We start from the raw sequence: 20,382 nt of genomic DNA, 5'->3' as shown, positions 1-20,382 counted from the left end.
TTATCTGATCTAAGAAATAAATATGGTCAATTATTAAATAAATATAATTAGGGAGCTTAACAAGCAATGACGATGGCGACGGCAACGACAATGCTGCAAAACAATAGGTTTAATGAGCAAAAACAATCGCTCTGCATTTTACATTTTGATACATTTCTTTGCTGTCCTCTGCAAAACAACAACACGAAATGACCACATTTAAGGTTTTGTGGAGAACGTGAACGCACGACAATGAATTTTTCATTTTCTTTCTTAACTTGTACGCTACTCCTACCAATTTGGTTCCTGGATAGTTTGCCATTTTTGTAAAAGTTGAGCGAGTTGAAATAATCGTGAAGTAGCGCAAATGAAATAAAAATATATTTTCTGGTGATGTTTTTGTTGCCGTTGCCGTTGTTGTTGCTTTAGCTCTTTATTATATATTGGCATGGACTGTCATTTTTATTGATAAAAACTAATGTTACTTAATTTTTTTTGTAACTGGTCTCATAAAACTCTAAAACTTGTCTTTTTGGCTACCTTCTTAGTGTGGCTGCCATTGTCAGAGTAAAAATGGTTACAAGTAGTCTTTCATTTTTGCATAATATGTAGTTCTTAAATTTTTATCTGGTAAATGTTGTTTTGTTTTTAGGTGGAAAATAGTGGAGATCCTTGGAGTTTCAGCAATGGCCAAAAGCTGAATTATTTTGAGTGTCTTTACTTCCTCGTGGTATGTTTAATACTGAATAGCATTTAATAATGAATAACTGTGTTGTACTAATTTTGTAACATTCTGGCACAAGTTGTTCAAAGAGTGGATAACTTTATTTAGGGGAAAGTCACTATCCAGCAGATAATAATAATACATTTTATTTAGAGAGGGTGGCATGGAATAGTTAAGGTAACTAATAAACTTGTGGGCCTCTATCTAAAAACTCTTAAAAAAACAAAACAAAAACAAAAACAAAAAAAACACCAATACAATGTAATAGGAAGTGTACATAAAAATGTGAGAGCTAAAGATACAATGTATGTCAAATTCTAACACGATTATCAATCCATCTGACAAGAAAACCAATTAAGAATAAATTAAAAATAAAACAACTTGAGAGCAAACAATGAATCAAATGTTAAACTATAAAATGTGTATAAGTTTCTTTTGTACATCAAAAGATTCTAATTACACAGAATTCCTGAGTTCTAGACAAAGGCTGTTCCAAAGTTGACAAGTAGTAACTGCGAATGATCTGTACCACCTTCAGTCATACGATTAAATCTTGGACAAATAAAATGAGTGTTGCTATATTTTGTAGCACGATTGTGTTGCTGACTATTGACTTTTGAGGATAATATGTAAACAGTTTTGTCAGTTGGAGTACATTTTATCCACTGGATAGAGTTGTCTACTCTTTGAACAACTGTACTATTATGATACATTTACAGTATATATCAATAGCCTTGATCACTGATGGATGAATACTCATCTGTTAGTCAAACAAAGCAGGCAAGTGCATGGTTGGACCAGGGTATTCAAATCAAATAAAACAAGACTGTGCTGTCATAATAATGAACGATGAAAGGAAAGTTCCTTGGAGATGCTTGACACTTGAAAATGTTTTCAGATAGGATTGATATAAAAATTAATATCAAAAAGTGTCAAAAATGGCTTTGAAAGAAACACAGATGTTTCGGGTACATAACCCTTCTTCAGTGCTGTCATATACAGTATGTACACCTGTGTGTTACTTGCGATTTGTACTGTTAAAATTAAAACAACTTGAGAGTAAATAATGAATCAAATGTTGAACTAGAAAATGTGTAGTTTCTCTTGTACATCAATTTATTAATATAAATGCATGACATAATATTATTTTGTTACACTTCCACTTGGTTTTAATAATATTTTCCCAAGTAGGAAATTGCAGCTTACCCGATTCAATTATTGAAATTTTCAATACAGTCAGAACTTAAATATTAAAATTAATATTTACATGTAAGTTCTGATTCTATCTGCAATTAAATTGAAATTCATGATTCAATATTAATAATTAACAGAACTGGAGGTATTTTGCTAACAGGTGTTTTCCATTTACAGGATTTCAGTTATATGGTAAATCATTTTTAATTTGTAAATAATAATTGAATTAATAATGACCGGACTGAGTGAAGTCCAATTCAACCAGTAATCATATATTAAGTGATAAACAAAATTGGACAGCTGTGCAGGGGGAGTCCCATTTGTTTAGTCACAAGTATGATTACAGACGCAGAGTTGGACGACATGAAGTCCTGCAATTAATCATAACTCTAACAAAATTTGAGGAAAAAAGCCAACAGTTTACTTTTTAGTGAATAAATACATGTAGAGGACAACAGTTCAGACAAGTCTCGAGATCAATTTAATTACAGTGCACGCAAATGACACGTACAGTGTACTGTCCAATTACACCAGGCATGATGCGTAAACTGTCCTATAAATGCTCAAATAGGGCCTGCTGATAACCAATCAGATTTGAGAATTTTGTCATAGTTATGATTAATAATAAAAACGGTTTCCTCATTCTACAAACTTCAGCTGATTATTTTTTTTTAACTGTCTGACAGGTCACCATGTCCACAGTTGGTTTTGGGGATATATCTGCAGGAACATATTTTGGAAGATTTTTTATGGTGCTGTTCATCTCTATTGGCCTGGTAAGTCATTATGATATTAATTTTCTGTTATTGTGCCTAAAACTTCCATGCAGCTCTTTAAATCAGTTAATTGTTTTTCTTGCTGGCTGCATGAGCTTGTGAAAGAGGCAAAAAATGAAGTTTTCACACACTGTCAGTCAGGCAGTCACAATACTTCTTTTTTGTAGTAAATTTACTTTTTGTTGTCAAAATTTAAACCTCTATTAAACTTGGAATGTGGCTAAATTGTCTGCCTGTCCTCCTGGCAATTATTCTGCAGGTAAATTGTCCTTCTAGTCCTTGATCCACCAGTATAATGTTTCATCTTGTCTCTTAAATTTTATCCTATAATTTAGGAAAATTTTTTGGTCATGTTAATCTTGTTGGTATGCAGTGAAAATTTATTAAATTAAGCTGTCAGAGAGAAGAGTATACACTGCACCCTTTGCAGGCATCATCTTGTTCTCTCCTTGTTAATTTACATGCGGTGTGGTTGGCAGCTAGATCTACCCAGTAATTTGTTGATTGGTTGTATACTGACTGGAGTTTAAAACCTGGCATTGAAGGAGGGGCTGGTGGAGGCCTAGGGGAGAGGGAAGGGGGGCTAATGTTAAGAAACTAGGTTAATGCATATTAATTTGTTTTGTTTAGGGAATGTTTGCTACATATATTCCAGCAATTTTGGAATACTTATCATCTCATACCATCTACCATGGATCATACAAGCTGCCAGAATGGAAAAAGTAAGAACTTTGTTTCTAAATTTAAATTTAGTTTTGCTGTGTTGACTTCTAAACTTAGGCCAAATACACTACAAAATTCATGGCCTATATATCTTAGAACACTTGCCTTATAAACATAGTCCACTACAGACTGGGTAATTCTATGATCCATCATTTTAATTGCTGATCATGTACCCAGATAAATAACTCTGTTTTTCATTTATTCCAGGCATATCATTCTTTGTGGATACATAACCAAACAGAGTGTAGAAACATTCTTGAGGGACTTCCTTCATAAGGACAGATCAAATACTTTGACTAATGCTGTCATCATGGGAAAGTAAGTGTATATGCCTCTGTCATTGAGCAATGGAAAATCTAAACCATTTAAACCATTTTGGTTGCTCGCTGGGGCACTTGTTTAACTCTTTGACCATGCCAGTTAGGATTTAATTGTTATCATGTAATGTTCGATAATAATTTATTATTTTAGAATAATTTGTTTGTGAAGTTTAATACGCAGTCCCATTAGCACCTTATCATTGATAATATTAATTATAATGATAATAATAGTCTGTAATAATATTTAAATATTATTATTATGGTTGACTGCCACATACAGTCAAATACAAAATTCATTCATGCTACTTTACAATACTACATACATATTACAGCAATGTTGTCAATAATTTATAAATTAGGAAGTCAGTTTAATTGTTTTTTACAACTGATTACATTCATGCAAAATAATAGTAAAGTTATTATTATAATTTTACAAAATAACAATTATAACAAAATTATTATAATATAATCATCATTATTATTATTACTATTATTAATTATTGTTATTACATGTACGTCAGTATCAGTAGTAGCAGTCTCTAGTAGTAGGTCAGTAGTAGATTATTAAGTGATTATTATGTGTTAAATGAGTTGTTATTATTGCTAAATTATGTATTACTGTTACATAACCATAATTATATTATAAATAACAGTGTCTGTCCTCCAAAAAAATCGTTTGTAATTAATTATTTTGGCTTTTTCTGTCAGCTTTTTGCCAGATGCAGAGCTAGAATCATTACTGAAGAGACATTTTGTTAGTGTATCATTCTTCAAAGGGACTGTTCTGAGTGGAGACGACTGTAGACGTGTAAAGGTTAGTCATACATGTATTCTGGATTAGGTCTGATTATAGAGTGCTGCACTGTAAAGTAAGAGGTGCTTGAATCCTGGTTTCCCCACCCCCCTCCCCTTCTGGATTTCTTAATCAATTGGTAAGATCATGCTAGCTGCAGAATCTAAACATTTGCTGATTGTTGTTGGAAGCATTAATTAAAGCCAGTTATGATTACCTCATCTGAGACCTTAATTATTAATATTTTATACTATGCAGTGCCTTTAGCTCCTGTCTAAAAAAAATAGCACCTGCCATAGTCAATTGTGGCTAGATTTTAATTGTACCTTAAAGGGGACAGTATCAAAGTCAAAACGTCATTTGGTGTTTTATTTCGCTCTCCAGTGCTTGAATTATTAATTCCTACTTGTCTGCAGACTTCGATCCCCATGCTACATTGAGCACTTAACCTAGGGAAAGTTCAGTTCTAAGTATAGTACATGTACATCACTTCACCAGCCAAGAGATGTATGGTCTAGCCTTTCCATTTAATCATTTCAATTGCTGTATTGCCTGTTCTAAAGAGAGTCATGACTATGACTGTCAAGTGTCTGGTGTGGCAGTCCGCAACAATATATTATGTCTTGTAATGAATCTTGACAAGACCTTGATTTAAGCAGAAGCGATATCATATATTGTGGAATGATTACATTTGCTGCAACACCTGACTCAAAACCACTGCTATTGACTGAATGATTTTCTCGAGATTGCATGTGCAGTTGCAGAAAATATCCATATTCCCCCCATGGAAGGTTTTTTTGTTTTGCAACCCCCTCCCCCCAGGAAGTTCTAGTTTAGTTTCATACTTTGCTTCTAAAATTTTGGATTTAAGACCCTCCCACCCCCCCCCCCCCCCTCTTCCCCTATGAATTTCCGATTTACCTTTCCTGGGGTGGGTATGGATTTTTTCTGGTACTGCACATTATATTAATTATAAAATTATTTTGATTCTGAACTATATATGGTACATGCACATTCAGGACATAAGGCCTATCTCTATCTCTTTGATTATTTTTGAGGCCTATTGTACACACTCATGTGTCAGGTGTCGTGAATATATATACAGTACTGTACTGGCTTGTGTACATGTATTTTTATTATTTATCCATTTTAGATGAATCTGGCAGATTGCTGTATTGTGTTGTGCAACAAAGAGTGTAGTGATCCAAATGAAGAAGATTCTGAAAATGTTATGAGGTAAATAAAAGTGCTGGTACATGTAACTTAGCCGCCTGAAGGCTATGGTCTGCTTTGGAGAATCACAATCCCAAGGTTGTTTTCTGTTTAAAAAAAGAAGTGATCATGTGTCGTTTTCAGGCATACCGTATTTATTCGATTAGCTGCCCTGGATGCTTATTTAACTGTGGGCCCATCAGGGTTGGCACTTATTCGTGGTGGGCATTTATCATTTTCCCAAACACTTTCAGCAAGTGGGGAAATTTTTAGAGAATATGCAGGGTTTTCAAAATGAAAAAAAGTACCAGGAGGAAATGTAAAAGTAGCCGGAGGACAATTGCACCACGTTAGCGGTGCCGTGCAGAGAAAGCCGCACGGGGGGAGGTTGCGGGAGGGGAATACCCCCTCCTGGTGTGGGGTCACGGCAAATTTTTAAATTTTGCATACCTAGAGATGCATTCTGGTGCATTTTCAGGGCAAAAAAGTGTTTGTTTGGAGGTCATAGTAAACTGAATTATAAACATGAGTTTTCTTCAAAATATCACGCAGATAAATGCAGCAACGATTTTTATTCAGTCGATACATGGCTTTCTGAAACCTGAATTGAGTACTCACTACTTTTACTTCAGAAACAGAAACTTCGTGGAACCTCAAATAGTTTCCGGTTCATGCTAAATGTCGTTGAAACAACCCAAAGACAACACTGAATAGTAGTTAATGAACATGGAGAAGATGTATATAACTATTAATTATAACAATTGGAATTAAAATTTGGGCAAAAATATCCACGTCCGTAATCAGCTACGTTATTGACATAAATTCATACTTTGGAGACAAAAAGTACCCGGCGCAAACGCTTAAAGTAGCTGGTGACTTGCGTCAGGCGTCGGGTGCTTTTGAAAACCCTGAATATGAAGAGAAAAAGGATAACAAGTTTATTTAGCTTCGACAGGACAAAACAAAGTGCAAAAGCTAACATTAACAAGCCATTAACAATATGAAAGGTTATTGACTACTGATCTAAAACCACTTTTGGAGCACAACTGACACTGGGCTAGTACAGAAATGTATTTTGTTGGGAGAGGGTGGGGGTGGGCGCTTACTAAGTTTTTGTGCTTTCAGGATCAGTGCTTGTTAAGGGTGGGTGCTTATTATTAGTTTTTGGGCTTTTAGGGTGGGCACTTATTTGAGGTGGGTAGTTAATCGAATAAATACCCTCCTATGCTAAATCAAAGGTTTGCATGTGAAGTTGAGTCTGCAATTCTTGAGAAAGTATGGAAATTTTTAAACAAGTTTTCCCTGAGACGTGGAAAAAGTATTGAAAGTAAAGATAAGAATTTTAAAGAAAATGATGGTTTTGAAAAAGTCTGGAAAAAAAACTTGAATAAATGATGTCTTTGTTATGCACTATTCACAGGTTCAATGGAACACGAATAAATAAAATAAATCACTTTAATTGTCAAATGAACAAATTTAGTGCAGATAGCTAATTAGGGACACTTTTCAGATCGAATTGGAATTTTGAAATGTTGGATTGTAAGGAGAGGGAGAAATGGCCTGGAAGTACCTGGAGAAAAACCTCTTGGAGCAAGGACGAGGACCAACAACAAACTCAATCCAAATATCATGCCCAGTCCAGGAATTAAATCCAGGCCACATTGTTGGGAACTGGCGAGTGCTCTCACCACTGTGCCATCCCTACTCTACATGCATAACAAATACATTTTTCTTGATTATTTTTATATATTTTATTCTCCCTGTTCCTTTTTTTACCAAATACTTGCAGGGTTGTTGCCATAAAGAACTACTATCCAGGAATAAGAATTATTATTCAGCTGCTGCAATACCAGAACAAGGTGATTTTGTCAATGTTTTATAAATTTCTGTTAATTTGCCAGTCAACTGTCTGTGTGTCTGAGTGGACTAGTTAACAAGATTATCTAGTCTGCGAACGCAGACATATTTCCGGCTGTCGCTTCTCTCCACCAAAAAATTACAGCGGGAAATATGTCTGCGTCCGCAGGCTACTACCTTAGTTTGCCATGCGCTACATTTTGAAATAGCCCACTTTGAAAAAGAGTGATGGCCTGGGTCGAGATTAGCTGCCCAAGCGATTGTGGGATTGTTTGGGGGGACGATAACAATAGCCATCGTCCCCCCAAACAATCCCACAATCACTTGGGCAGTTACTCTCGACCCAGGCCATCACTCTTTTTCAAAGTGGGCTATAATGTAATATAATTGTGTAATATATTATAATGGCCCCCAAAAAGAATAATTATAATTATAAATTTTATCTTTGTTATTATATCACCGATTAATTGCTGTTTTTTTTTCTGTATATAGTCGTACCTGTTGAATATTCCATCTTGGAATCCCAAGTGTGGTGACGATGTGGTCTGCATTAGTGAGGTACAGTACATTTTTTTTAAATTTAATTTGAATACCCAAGTATTCTGCTGATAGCACATTCTAGTGAGGAAAGCTGCATGTATTGCCTGTACATAGTAACCTTTTTCACAGAAATAAAGCAAAATTGTACAGTTCTAGATCTGTGAGCTTTGTGCCCCTGAAACCTGAGCAACCTGAAGTGGCAAAAGGTTCAAGTTACTTGATTTTCGAGGTTGAGATGCTACAATATGATCCCATCATTGCACTTTTTATTGCTGTTCATTAAAAAAGTGAGCTGCTCACGACATGCAATCTTCATGTCATATTGTATGCAAACAAAGTGAAATTGTATAATACGTCTGTACCCTGACATGGGTATTGCACATTACAAAACGATGAGGTACATACTACTGTATACATGTGTAATACAAATTAAATAACACCACATGATAAACTCCCCAATTTACTGATAGTTTTGCTTCTTTAACAGCTCAAGTTGGGATTTATTGCACAAAGCTGTCTGTCTCCAGGATTCTCAACCCTGTTGGCCAATGTGTTTTCCATGAGATCTAATGATACAGTGAGTATTTAATTTGTATTGCCAGCAAAAAGCGAACAAGCAAACAAAACAGTGCATTATAATATTTCCCTCTCAATTTTCCAAACAGGGAAAATGCAATGTGCATTTCCAAAAAATATCAATACTCCACCCACAGAAAGGATTGGAATTTCCTGGAGGGTGGGGGTTCTCTAAGACCAAAACATTTAAAGAAATGTGTCAAGCTTAATTGGAATTTCCAGAGGGGTGGGGGGTCTTGAAAAAAATCCCCTCTGTGGGAGAGGTATGGATATTTTCTGGAAATACACAATGTTGAATAAATATGACAATGTACCTCATGTGTACAGGTATAGGACCTTAATTGTGCCAAACAAGAGTTTTTGCAGTAATTTTTTTTCTACAAAGACTGCCAATTTGACCATCTGATTGAGGTGCAGCTGGTTTCATCCATCAAAGATCTAGAGGAACCTGTGTTGAATTTTTTTAGAAACTTTACACAGTTGATGTTCATTACATCTAGTACATACATGTAGCTGATGACAATAAACCATGCTTGTTTTATTCATGCTGTGTAGCTGAAGTGTATAACTGCGTTCCTAGCTTGTGACAGAAATATCAAAATACTCAACCTTGAGATAGGGCATTCATTATACTTCCAGAAAATTATTGTGATCAAGCAACAGAATAATTATGTAGTATGGCACAAAAATTTGACTGTTACTTATTGCCCAGTGAATTGCCTTAAAGTTACCTAACATTTGAAACTGAATAATAAAAAATTTCTTAAACTTGCCGATGGATACAATCATTGCAAGTTGAGTATATGAATAATTCAAACAAAGATAGGGATCACCATGCTGGTTATGCAAGTCCTAGGAATTCATAAAAAGTTGAGTGTGTCATTCTTCCCCAATTATAGAATAAGTAGCTGTCAGTGTAAGTTGTTAATTGGGCATAATTTAGTTTTTAACTGGTACTTTTTTTTCGTCCACTTTCCCAGTGGCTACAAAAACTAAAACCTATGTCATGTGAACAAACAGTGCATGAACCTAGCAGTCAAGAGCTGATGTTTTTCTCATCCTTGTGATAATCATGCAAGAGGGTGTTATATTCCCCTCTCACAGTTTAGCTTTAATTTTTAGTTGAATTTTGTCAGCCACAGCACAGAGGCCAACTGTCTCAGTCTATATTTTCTTGGGAGAGGCAGCAACTTATAACCTGCTAAACATTAATTTCTGCTGACTGGCTTTGAATGAATCGGATATATGCTGGAAACAGCGTTGCCCTTCCCTGCTCTTTGCAGCTGAGTGATTATGATCATGATAAAGGCCTGTAAAAATGAATGTCAGTAGATGGTGTCCTTGAGACCAACTTGGCCATTACATATCTTGTAGTCAACAGGTGTGATTCCATATCAAACAACAGCAGCATCAGATCCCAAGTCATGCCAAGGGTTGCTAGTGCAAAACAAAAATCCTGTATGTTGTCTTGGAAATGCACTGCTTTATTCAAGCACTTTAATACCGTTTGCAGTAAATTTAATTTTCACAAGTACATAATATTATCATTTTATAACATTTTTATGTTCTTGATATGTGTTATGTACAGTCTTCCCATCTATCGCCATTTTAGTAATTTGCAGACAGATACACAGTCAGGTAAATTGCTAATTCTTGAGTCAATTTGGTTCTTTAATAGGTATAAGCCATTAACTGGGTTGTTGTATGATACCTTTAATCAGTTTGCTTCAAGTATTGTGTTAGTCGTCACTGTTATGTAACCTCCATTGTCATTGCAAATATTATTGTTATTCAGTGAATCCAAGCTTTAATTGCAACCTTTGGAGTGAAAGGATCTTGCAATAAGTCCTTTGACATTTCATTTTACTTGTGGCACTTTCATCCTTTCGCAATGGTCGAGAGCCTGTAGCAAATATTAATAACAACCAGCCACAATGAGTGACCACTGCAAGATAACTTACTAATTAACAATTATTCACCAAAGTGGAGGTGAATCGTGGCTCAGTAAATATCCACCACTTTCACCGACACTGAGTTTAGTATATACCACACAAGCTGAATAACTAGCGGTTCAGAATGCCTTTATTTTTGACAGTATACCGACAAATGGTGGGAAATTTTAAAATCTCGCGCGGTAAGCGATTTCTTGTTGTAGTAAGTTCCGTCTCGCTTTCCTGCGAATAATTAAAACTTTTTGAGACACTTGTTTAGTTGCTAAGGTGTCATTTCTTTAATTGTTGTGTGAAATTCGTCTTGATTTTCAAACCATGCTCCAAAACATTAGATGTTTCATTGTCTGCATGGAAATTATAGTGCTCGGCAGTTTTCGTAAACAATGCATTGTATTTTCATTTTTCGCCTTAGAATATGTGGTTGGAAAGATTAAATAACTTATCATTTACTACCGTCAATCTAAACTTTGTCTTTTTTGTATTTTTTGTAACAGCTGCTTTGTTTATCTAAATAAATTCCTGTTTATTTACCGTGGCGAAACTGGAAGCCATCTTGTTTCTCTTTGGTTGCTCAGAGGTGAATGTAGTACTTGGCTAATCACCTCCGAGCTAGCCAACCAGCGCGCGCGAAAGGCACTATTCACTTGTGTGGTATACACTAATTTGTGATAAGAGTGTTCTATTATATTGGGCTGATCACAGGTTATGATGCACATATAGCCATGCAAGGGTTAGTCAAATATTTTCACTGCATACACATTTGACTTGTGTTCACAAACTTGCAGCACGTTTTGCTAAATTTTGCACCCACTTTCAAGAACAATTAAATATTTAAATAATAAATTATTATGCTGAAACATTTTCGTGACATTTGTAAGTTAGAGTTTTTGGAAAATTGTTTCTTTCTCAAAAATCCCCAGATCTCTGTTGTTGTTTTTATTTGTGGTACATGTTACATATTACTTTGCTCTTACCCTACAGGCTTCTTTGACAGAGTCAGATTACTGGAAGATGTTTTACATTGAAGGTGCAAACCTTGAAATGTACACTGAGACACTTTCAATTTCATTCAAGGGAATGGGCTTCCAACAAGTCGCTGAGTAAGTCAATTTAGTATTTTCATGTTTAAAAGTTATTAATTTTAATGCCAATGTACAAAAAAAAAAAAACCCTGATTGGCAGTTGAAGTAGATGAATGTATTAACTAGATACTGTATGAACCCAGCTTAGACAATCCTTATTTTTTATAAGAAGTAATTTATGATCTTTTTAATAGTGTACCAAGTTTTATCTGAATTCACCAGTAGAGATGTCCAGTTAATTTTATAATAACCTTCTATTTTTGTCCCAGTGTTGAAAGCGTGGGATAACTGATGCTTTTTCTTTAGTGTCTTGTATCTAAGTCTATTTAATTGCAAATAGAAATAAGAATCGTGAAATTTAAATTCAATCAAGAAATACAGAAGTTATGGCAATAAACATATATAATGCAACCATGAAAACTTTGAGTAGTAATCCATGCCTGAAGTTATCTCTCTGACAAAACTGCAAATTTGTAAAGATTCATTTGTAATGTTAGTAGTATAAAATTAAGAGACTTGAATACAAAGATGACTGAAGACCAATCCCTTTTGAGGGAATTGCCTTGAAGTCTTGTTCTAGAGTTAAAATGTTTGGAATGTGGGCTGTCACATTTCACATTTCATTGGTAAAAATCATTCAGTTGTTTGGGATGGTTCTATTAATGAACTATGTAAAAAAATGTTAATAATTTTTTTATTGTGTATCTGTTTACTTTGATAACAGGATTTGTTTTGAGAAGCTTGGTCTTCTTCTTATCGCCATAGAAACCATAAAAGCGGATGGAGAAAAGATGTGAGTAGTTTGTCACTGATCTAGATATTTTCTAAATTTCCAAAGCTGCATGTTTGCAGACTTCTATCATTGATAAAAAGATTGCCAGATGTAAAAATTTGATTGCTAGTACTGTATATTGAAAACATTTTGTTCTTCGCTGGTGACACTTTACAAAAAAGTTTTATTTCAATTGATAAAGGAAAAAATTAACACATAATTTTAAGCTGACAACAAAATCAAGATGGCTTCTCCTCAGTCATCTCACAGTTGCACTCAATGACATACGTTGCCACGTACAATTATGTCATTTATCTTAATCAGGTCTTCATACAACTTACCATTAAACCAGATAACTTAGAAGTGATCTAACCAGTGCAGGAATTGCAACCTCTCCCCAGTTGTTCAAAGCTCTGGCAGATAATTTTATCCACTGGATAGGTCACTATGCGGCAAATGAATGTGTGCAAGAATTTCCCCATAACCGTATAATTTGTGTGTAAAGTAGAAGCATCTGTCTAATTTAAGTATGGGATTGTGTGAAAAACTTGCCATAAGCTTTGGTTGGAGTACATTTTATCCGCTGGATAGCAACTTATCCACTGGATAGAGTTATCCGCTTTTTGAACAACTGGGACCTGGTGAATATTCTTGTGGATATTTTGTTGCACTTTTTTTTGAAGCATTTTTAAAAAGAAAGAAAGAAATTATGAAACCATTGAAAAGGTGTAATAAATGTACCACTATAGTTACTGGCAACTGAACATTATTTTCCCAGATTGCTGAATTTTGCAACAGTTTTAACCATCTTTATTTAATTTTTACTTAAACCATGGTGATCTATTAAACCATTGTACATGGTGTACTTCTGCCCCCCCTTCCCCCCCGCCTCAAAAAAAAAGGTTAGCAAGAAAATAAAACTAGACAGTCAATATCAGTAGACATGTACATGTGTTGTGTGTACTAGTCTTCAAGAAACTCTTTTAGTATTAAACTGTTGGTTTGCTTGTGTGTAAACTAACTAAAAGCTGAAAATTAAGAGTTGCTTTGTATTAATACATGTATTGATGTTATGTTAAATTTCTTGAAAGCTTTGCTATAAATCCACTGGACAAGGTCATTGAACAAAGAGCAAGAGGTTACTTTATAGCTGCATCAGCTGCTGAAGTCAAAAGGTACAAAAATGTTATTTTAAAGTTGTTAAACTTCACTATACAGTGTAATTACAGTGTGTCATATAGTAAAGTTCATAACTCTAGCATTTGAGAAATTTCTTACCCTGCCTTCCCCACAGCTTTTACAGTCAATTCACGTCATGCGTGACCAGTATTTCCGAGAATGAAATGAACATTCGAATTTCTCTTTGTAATGTCCGACATGTAAATGGAATGTTGAACATTTCTCTGGAAATCTTTCAGAAAAAGATGCATTAACAGAAAAAAAAAAGGATTCAAAATACTTGGGAAACAATTGTTATTCTTGAAGTACTTAATGCTGTAATGTGAAGAAAACTTTCTTGGGGAACTCTGAAATCTCATTGGCGATGTTCAAAACTGACATGTAAATTTCAAAACTCCATTCAAATTTAAAAAAAATCCCGGCCACGTGTGACATGAATTGACTGTAAGTATTTCTATCTGACTCGATTTTTGTAAAGTAATTTTTCCAATAATTGTTAAGGCAGCAGGGCGAAGTGTGGTACTTGTCTAATGGTTTATGTTTGAACTTTGAATCAGAAGCTCACCGATTTCAGTCTGGCTATTGCATTCGACATAGAAAGAATTATGCACTACTGTTACAAATTGGAGTCAAGATTGTATGGGATAATCAACTATGAATGAATCTTGGGATGCGTATCTGGCATCCCCTGCATATTTTGGTGGGGTTGATGACATCATCACCAACTTGACAAAGGAGACAGAGCCTGGTGACATTGAACACACTCCCTAATCTTTGATTGTTACTAGACAAGTATAGTTATTGGGTTGTTGCTGAAACTTGTTGGTAACCTTGAACAGTACATTTTGCCCCATGTTCTCTTTTTGCACCCAGCTGGTATTCATAAGATCTTTAGCTGACATTGGGACGGCAAAAGGTGGCCACAGCTGTTTAAGAGAAGAGTATTGTTTAACAGGGGTTCTGTATATGTAAAACATTTAAGTTTAAGATGGTTGTACTATACATGTTGTGACAGCATTATTGGGAATTTGATAACTGGCTGCTTAAAATGTGTTCAATTGTACAGTGTTATTTGGGAATTTGACTTTGAAAGATCACTTTGTAAACAAATGGTTTTTGACCAATATTTTGGCCTTTGAAGGTTCATGGTAATGTTTTTACAAAATTTTTAGCTGACATAGCGAGGTTTCAAGGGTGTCCCCTCTCACCTTTAAACTAAGTTCAGCTAAATTTTGGTAACTATAGCATGGAGGGCAACTGTCCCTACAGTATAAGTTAAATTGAACAGGTTAAGAATTACCGACAGTTAAGAAAATATTAAGTTCAATAACAAGGCATTGATTTGATAAATTTGACTCGACCTAAGTCAAAGTTGACTTAGATTTATGTTAATTTTATTTATTTTTCAGAGCATTCTACTACTGTGTGACTTGTCATGCAGCTGTGACATCACCTGAACACATCAAAGAATGTGAATGTGCCAAAGGTATTTATCTGGTTTCAGGTATTTTTTTAGGCTTGCCTTTTATAAACTGCTATTTAGACTTGCAATGAAATTTTTACTGCAATTAACAGTGCTGTATCACAGTCTGAAAATGCCATTTTAAGGTTTACTGTCAAGGGTGCCTCACTGGATGTCTAGGTGTTTTATAATACACAGAAAAAGTAGTCACCACATATCCACCTTCACTGTAGAGGTGGGGTATCACTGCATGTTTACATGCATCACAGTATTACAAGAAAACTTAGTGCTCATCAGTATTCATTTTGAATGACACTTTAAGATCTTAATTTTCTGTATGTGCAAATTAGCCTTAACCATATTTTCATTGATCGCTCCACACAGATGCTTGACAAAATTAAAAATAAATTAAAATTTAAACCTCTGTAAACCAGACTAACATATTTATTCCTCACTGTCCAAAAGTTTTGTAACGTAATATTTAGTACAAAATGTGCTTTAATGTCACTCTACTAATGCCTTGCATACATTGTGGCTGTAATGTTTAGCTTAATCTTCATTTCACTACTAAATACTAATCATTGCTCTTCTTCTTGTAATTGCAAGGAACTCTTACTTTCCGTGGACTAGGCAAAGCTGTTCTCATCACTGCTACTGCGAATAGTTAGTATTTAACCTCAGCTAACATCTATTCTAATACAGCATTGCTTGGTTTTCTTTTTACCTTTCATAACCTTCATCTTCATCTGTAGGATGCGTTCATTAGCTTATGACAGGTTTGCCTGTGACATCTCACTTAGTCACGCTAGTTCACGCTAGTCCATCTTTTCTTAAGGTTACCATACCTTTAGAGTTGTCTCACGTCCAAGCGATGTAGTGCATCTGGTTTAAACTGTAGATACCTAAACCCCTATATCAAATGAAAGCTTGTAGAGCTAGCTATTAAACTATACCAAGAATTTTGAAATAAATTGAATTGTCAAATTTTTAGCACTGTTTTCTAGACTCAATTACTTCACTTGAAGGGGACACTTTAAAGAGCTAAAACTCAAAGGGAATTTGTTCGTTTGCCTTCAAATTTGGACAGTAGCTAGTTTAACATATACACAACAAAAACGTGTCTGTGAATTTTTTTCTTTCAAAATATGTTTTCTCCGAGACAACCTCGTTCTCATAGGGTCCTTTCTATTCCTCCCTCGAGAAAGGACCCTGGTTGCCTTTGGTCACATGGCACCCAAAATCTGGGTGCTTGACACAATTTGTCGTTAGGGAGGGGTAGTAAAGTATGCAGTTGTCGCTTTCTCAGAAGGACGGAGAAGCCAGCAACGAACGTTACGACAACAAGCGGTGTTACAACCAAGCATTTCTACATCACACACTTGCTTGAGACCTGGAAGAGGTTCACATTTCTTCCACTCAGGTAGAGTGTTGTTAATCCAAAAGAATTATTTTAAAAACAGTCGTTTCAGGATGTCAGAGAGAAACTGACAGACGATGGGGGACAATTGAGTCAAAACCTAAACAGGCATGGTGATTAGAACAGAAGTATCGCTGGCTTTACGCCTTTTAGCAGAGCTCCCAATGGGGTGAAATGGGAAAGAAGATCAATTTTAGTATTGTTGAATGGAACACCAAGAATTTTTGGCGATAGAATGTAAGCAGGCAAAGTGTTCAGAAATACCAACGGACTGAAGCAAGCCGCGTGTGAATATAATTCAAAGGTACTTTTCACCTTAGTTTATTCCCTATGTCCTTGACTTTAAGACGTAGTTGAACAAAAAATGTTGAGCTCAGAGCGCTGATTGTGATCGAAAACAATGTATTTATTCACAGGAAATCAGTAACCAGATAAATATTCAATATTGTGGCTCATGAATTACAAGTAAGAATGTATTTGTATTTTCTTGTGAGTGATGAATTATAATGCTGTTACTGAAAGGATTTTTATGAACTACATTTCATTTTAAAGGCCAAACGATGTACTTAACAACTTGTCGCTAAACATAGTAGTTATAAATACACACAACACAATCTTTGGCAGTAAATGGGACTAAAGACATTGGGTGCTCCCTAGCATAAATGGAGGGTGGCAGCAACACACCCTGCAAATGGAGGCAAAAAGGGTGGCAGCGACACACCCTAGTGATAATGAGTAACGCAACAAGGGTGGCAGCAACACACCCTAGCAATGATAAGTAACGTAACAAGGGTGGCAGCGACACACCCTGCAAAGTATGGATGAGCCAGCGAGTGAGGTGCGTCCCCACCCGGGTGTAGTGAAAGCTAAGGTGGGGCGAGAGCCCCACCCAGCCTGCAACATGCAAGGGAAGTGGCAGGTGTGCACCCAAGCCAGTAGTCCAGCTTTATTGAAATAGGGGGCAAAGGGAGTGGTGGGACAAATTACAGCACTAAGGCGAAGTAAACTTGATAAAACTTATTGTGCAACGTGTACTCGCAAGGCAAACAATGAGGCACGCAATTCGGACCTAATGGATATAAGCATACCTTGGTATTAATTACCTTTACTAACAATGTCCAGTTGTAATGAAGTACTGTTCAAAGACACGAAGGTCAGTTTATGTTCTGCTATGCAGAACAAGGCAGCTATATGATAAGTAATGTCACGCAAGGTCCCTGTTTGTGCGAGATGAGTGTAATAGATGTTTTAGTGGCGATGAAGTCGCTGATATGCACTAAGGACCAAGGTTGTGTTAAGCTCCCATTAGTTAACTATATTTTACAGGTAAAATAACCATTATTACCGCAGTTTGAGCTTGAATAAATGCTATTTCTGGTAGAATTCATGGAATCAGTTCTAACTAGTGTAGATAAATTGCTCCAATTCAAGTTGTAGAATTTATGATCAACCTCTGCTTCATTGACCGTTTGAAATTCCCTAGATTCTACTTAATATATGATTTTTGCAGATGGCATGAAATTGCGCCAAATCTCTCGCATTTCGCTTGCTTAAATCGCACCTGCTTGAAAATCTCTGATCGGCTCTTGTGAATAAAATAATAGAGCGAGTGTACCCTGACTGGGGAGAAGTTTGTCGTGTGCTGTCACGTGACCAGCTGCAACCAGGGTCCTTTCTCGAGGGAGGAAGAGAAAGAACCCTGGGAATGAGGTTGTCTCCGAGAGTGGTTTTTGTGTGATCACTCCACATTTTTTTAATCCTATTTCGAAAATGTTCTGTAACTTTTCACTGCAATTGAATATGGCAAAACGCAGACCCTTTTTTTTTAGTGTTTTGGCTCCGGAAACTGAGGAGCAAATTAATTGGCAAAAAAACAAAATTTGCTTTGACTTGAAGGGTACAAAAGGTGATTCGGACGCTCGCATTTAGAGGTTATGAAAAATTCGACAATTCATTTTATTTCAAAATTCTTGGTATAGTTTGGTAGCCAGCTCTATAAACTTTAATTTGATGTAGTGGTTTAGGTATCCACAGTTTAAACCGAACGCGCTACATCGCTTGAACGTGAGACACCTGTAAAGGTATACGGTAACCTTAAGTTACATTGTGGGAAAAAGCAAATTTAAGCATGTCAAGCTACCTGTGCCTGACAATTGCATTTCCAAAGGACATTATCTTCATGCAGCCAGCACCTATGAAACTTGGTAATGACCCTCAGTAACCCCAGCCCTTTAGTAAATAAACATGGCCCTTATAAAGGCTTGGTTTTTCAGTGTAAAAATTTTTCCAGGGAAATAAATTTCATAGAAAGCTATCATTTATTCATTTATAAAGAAATGAGAAAACCCTCCCAGTTAAATAATTATATGCAACTTGATTAAGGTGGCTGGCACTTGTTCTGTCACTTTCTACCACTTTTGCTTTGAAGAATCAATACAACCACTCTATCGATAATATTGATATGACAAAATGGTATCACAAACATGCTTAAACATTGATAAACAAGTTATATGGTCATTTTCTTGACTATCTATAGCCAACTAGGAGCAGTGGTCATAAATTATGTGAATTTGTAACAAACCTGTAGAGGTGAAGTGGTGCACTAAGTTTCAAGCTGAGTTTTCACTTGATTAATCAGTCAAGTCTTTTGACTTTTCCATGAACTATTACTCACTTGCATGTATGTAGACTGCTACATTTTCAGACTTGGCAGGAATTCTGTTGACTAGTGCTCTGAAAATGTGTCAATGTATTTTACAAAGTTGTTGAATACACTGATAGGTTTTGCTTTTCACTTAACTGTCACAAAAAAGATGGGACTATCTTGAGACATAAGCAAACTAGAACTGTAACCTTAAACTTAACAATAATACTAATTTTAATAGCAACTTTATCTCTTTAACTCTTAACTCTTTAACAACTTAAACCTTTCTCCGACCTAGTAATCAAAAGGTCTTAGGTTTGACTCCTGATAGGAGCACTCTGACGGTTTTCCTTTTTCTGAGTATACCTGTGTCACTTTGAATAATGCATCATTCTCAGCCTTATCACTGTATCAAGAAAATTTAGCCAAAGGAAGAAAATACTTCATTGATATTAGTACTTGCACTGATGCGTACTAACCTAAAAACTAGCCCCAGCAGACTGGTCCATGTTAAATATTAATGCTTTTTAGTTTTTAAAAGTTAATTCGTTGTTTGGTTGGCTGAACTTATGATGTTGTGAACTTGCACGCTTCATGTGTCAATTTAAATTGCCAGTAGCTTGTTGAATGGTGGCCTGAATTATTGTAAGCACTGCCGATACTTAAATCCCTCAGATGGCCTTAAATATTTGTTAACCACAACTTACAATGCTTTAATAATCTCTGTAGTTAATCTCTATTAATTTACTAAACAGCATAACAAGCTGCAGTGAGCTAGCGGTTAACAAGAATAGGTGACTTCATAATGCAAAAAGTGCATAGCATTGAGGGCTAGTGATTCTCATAATCCTAGGGTAAAAACTAATGTACTAATTATTACATATGGCAGCTGCATATATTTGTCAAGTAAAATAATTCATAAACTTGCAGAAGTCATAGAGAAGTGTAAAGGCACTGTTGCTGGTTTTAGTTTGCAAACGGTTTATATTTTTTTTACAAACTTTCACTGTCTTTCAAACTGTGCTACTCTAAACATTCTGGCTCTGGTACATATATAGCATGATTAGCCAAACAGACAAAAAGTAAACGAGGCATCACCACATCTCCGTGGAACAGACAGGAGGTAGTGTGGCCCAGAGATGTAGGGCGCCTGAATTGAAATCCGAAAGTCCCGGGTTCA

At 35.7% G+C, this 20,382-nt stretch overlaps 1 protein-coding gene across 5 annotated transcripts in view; it reads left to right on the top strand.

The window, feature by feature from the left end:
* LOC146466680 (calcium-activated potassium channel subunit alpha-1-like) overlaps positions 1-20,382 on the top strand; it is a 33,417-nt gene that overhangs the window by 11,727 nt on the left and 1,308 nt on the right. For 2 of the 5 annotated variants that reach the window (XM_085126892.1, XM_085126896.1), the window contains exons 7-21: positions 632-709; positions 2,584-2,673; positions 3,304-3,395; positions 3,604-3,714; positions 4,425-4,530; positions 5,663-5,745; positions 7,511-7,580; positions 8,071-8,136; positions 8,606-8,695; positions 10,069-10,152; positions 11,628-11,746; positions 12,453-12,521; positions 13,592-13,675; positions 15,089-15,165; positions 15,748-15,804. In XM_085126892.1, coding sequence (XP_084983018.1) covers positions 632-709; positions 2,584-2,673; positions 3,304-3,395; positions 3,604-3,714; positions 4,425-4,530; positions 5,663-5,745; positions 7,511-7,580; positions 8,071-8,136; positions 8,606-8,695; positions 10,069-10,152; positions 11,628-11,746; positions 12,453-12,521; positions 13,592-13,675; positions 15,089-15,165; positions 15,748-15,804 — 1,276 coding nt within the window. The remainder of the gene's footprint in view (positions 1-631; positions 710-2,583; positions 2,674-3,303; positions 3,396-3,603; positions 3,715-4,424; positions 4,531-5,662; positions 5,746-7,510; positions 7,581-8,070; positions 8,137-8,605; positions 8,696-10,068; positions 10,153-11,627; positions 11,747-12,452; positions 12,522-13,591; positions 13,676-15,088; positions 15,166-15,747; positions 15,805-20,382) is intronic. The other 3 variants (XM_085126893.1, XM_085126894.1, XM_085126895.1) reach the window with 3 other exon arrangements.

The sequence above is a fragment of the Pavona decussata genome, unplaced genomic scaffold (assembly GCF_977016875.1).
Source record: "Pavona decussata unplaced genomic scaffold, jaPavDecu1.1 SCAFFOLD_141, whole genome shotgun sequence".
Classification (NCBI taxonomy): domain Eukaryota; kingdom Metazoa; phylum Cnidaria; class Anthozoa; order Scleractinia; family Agariciidae; genus Pavona; species Pavona decussata.
Note: the sequence above shows the minus strand (reverse complement) of the source record. Positions and strands in the feature narration are given on the sequence as shown.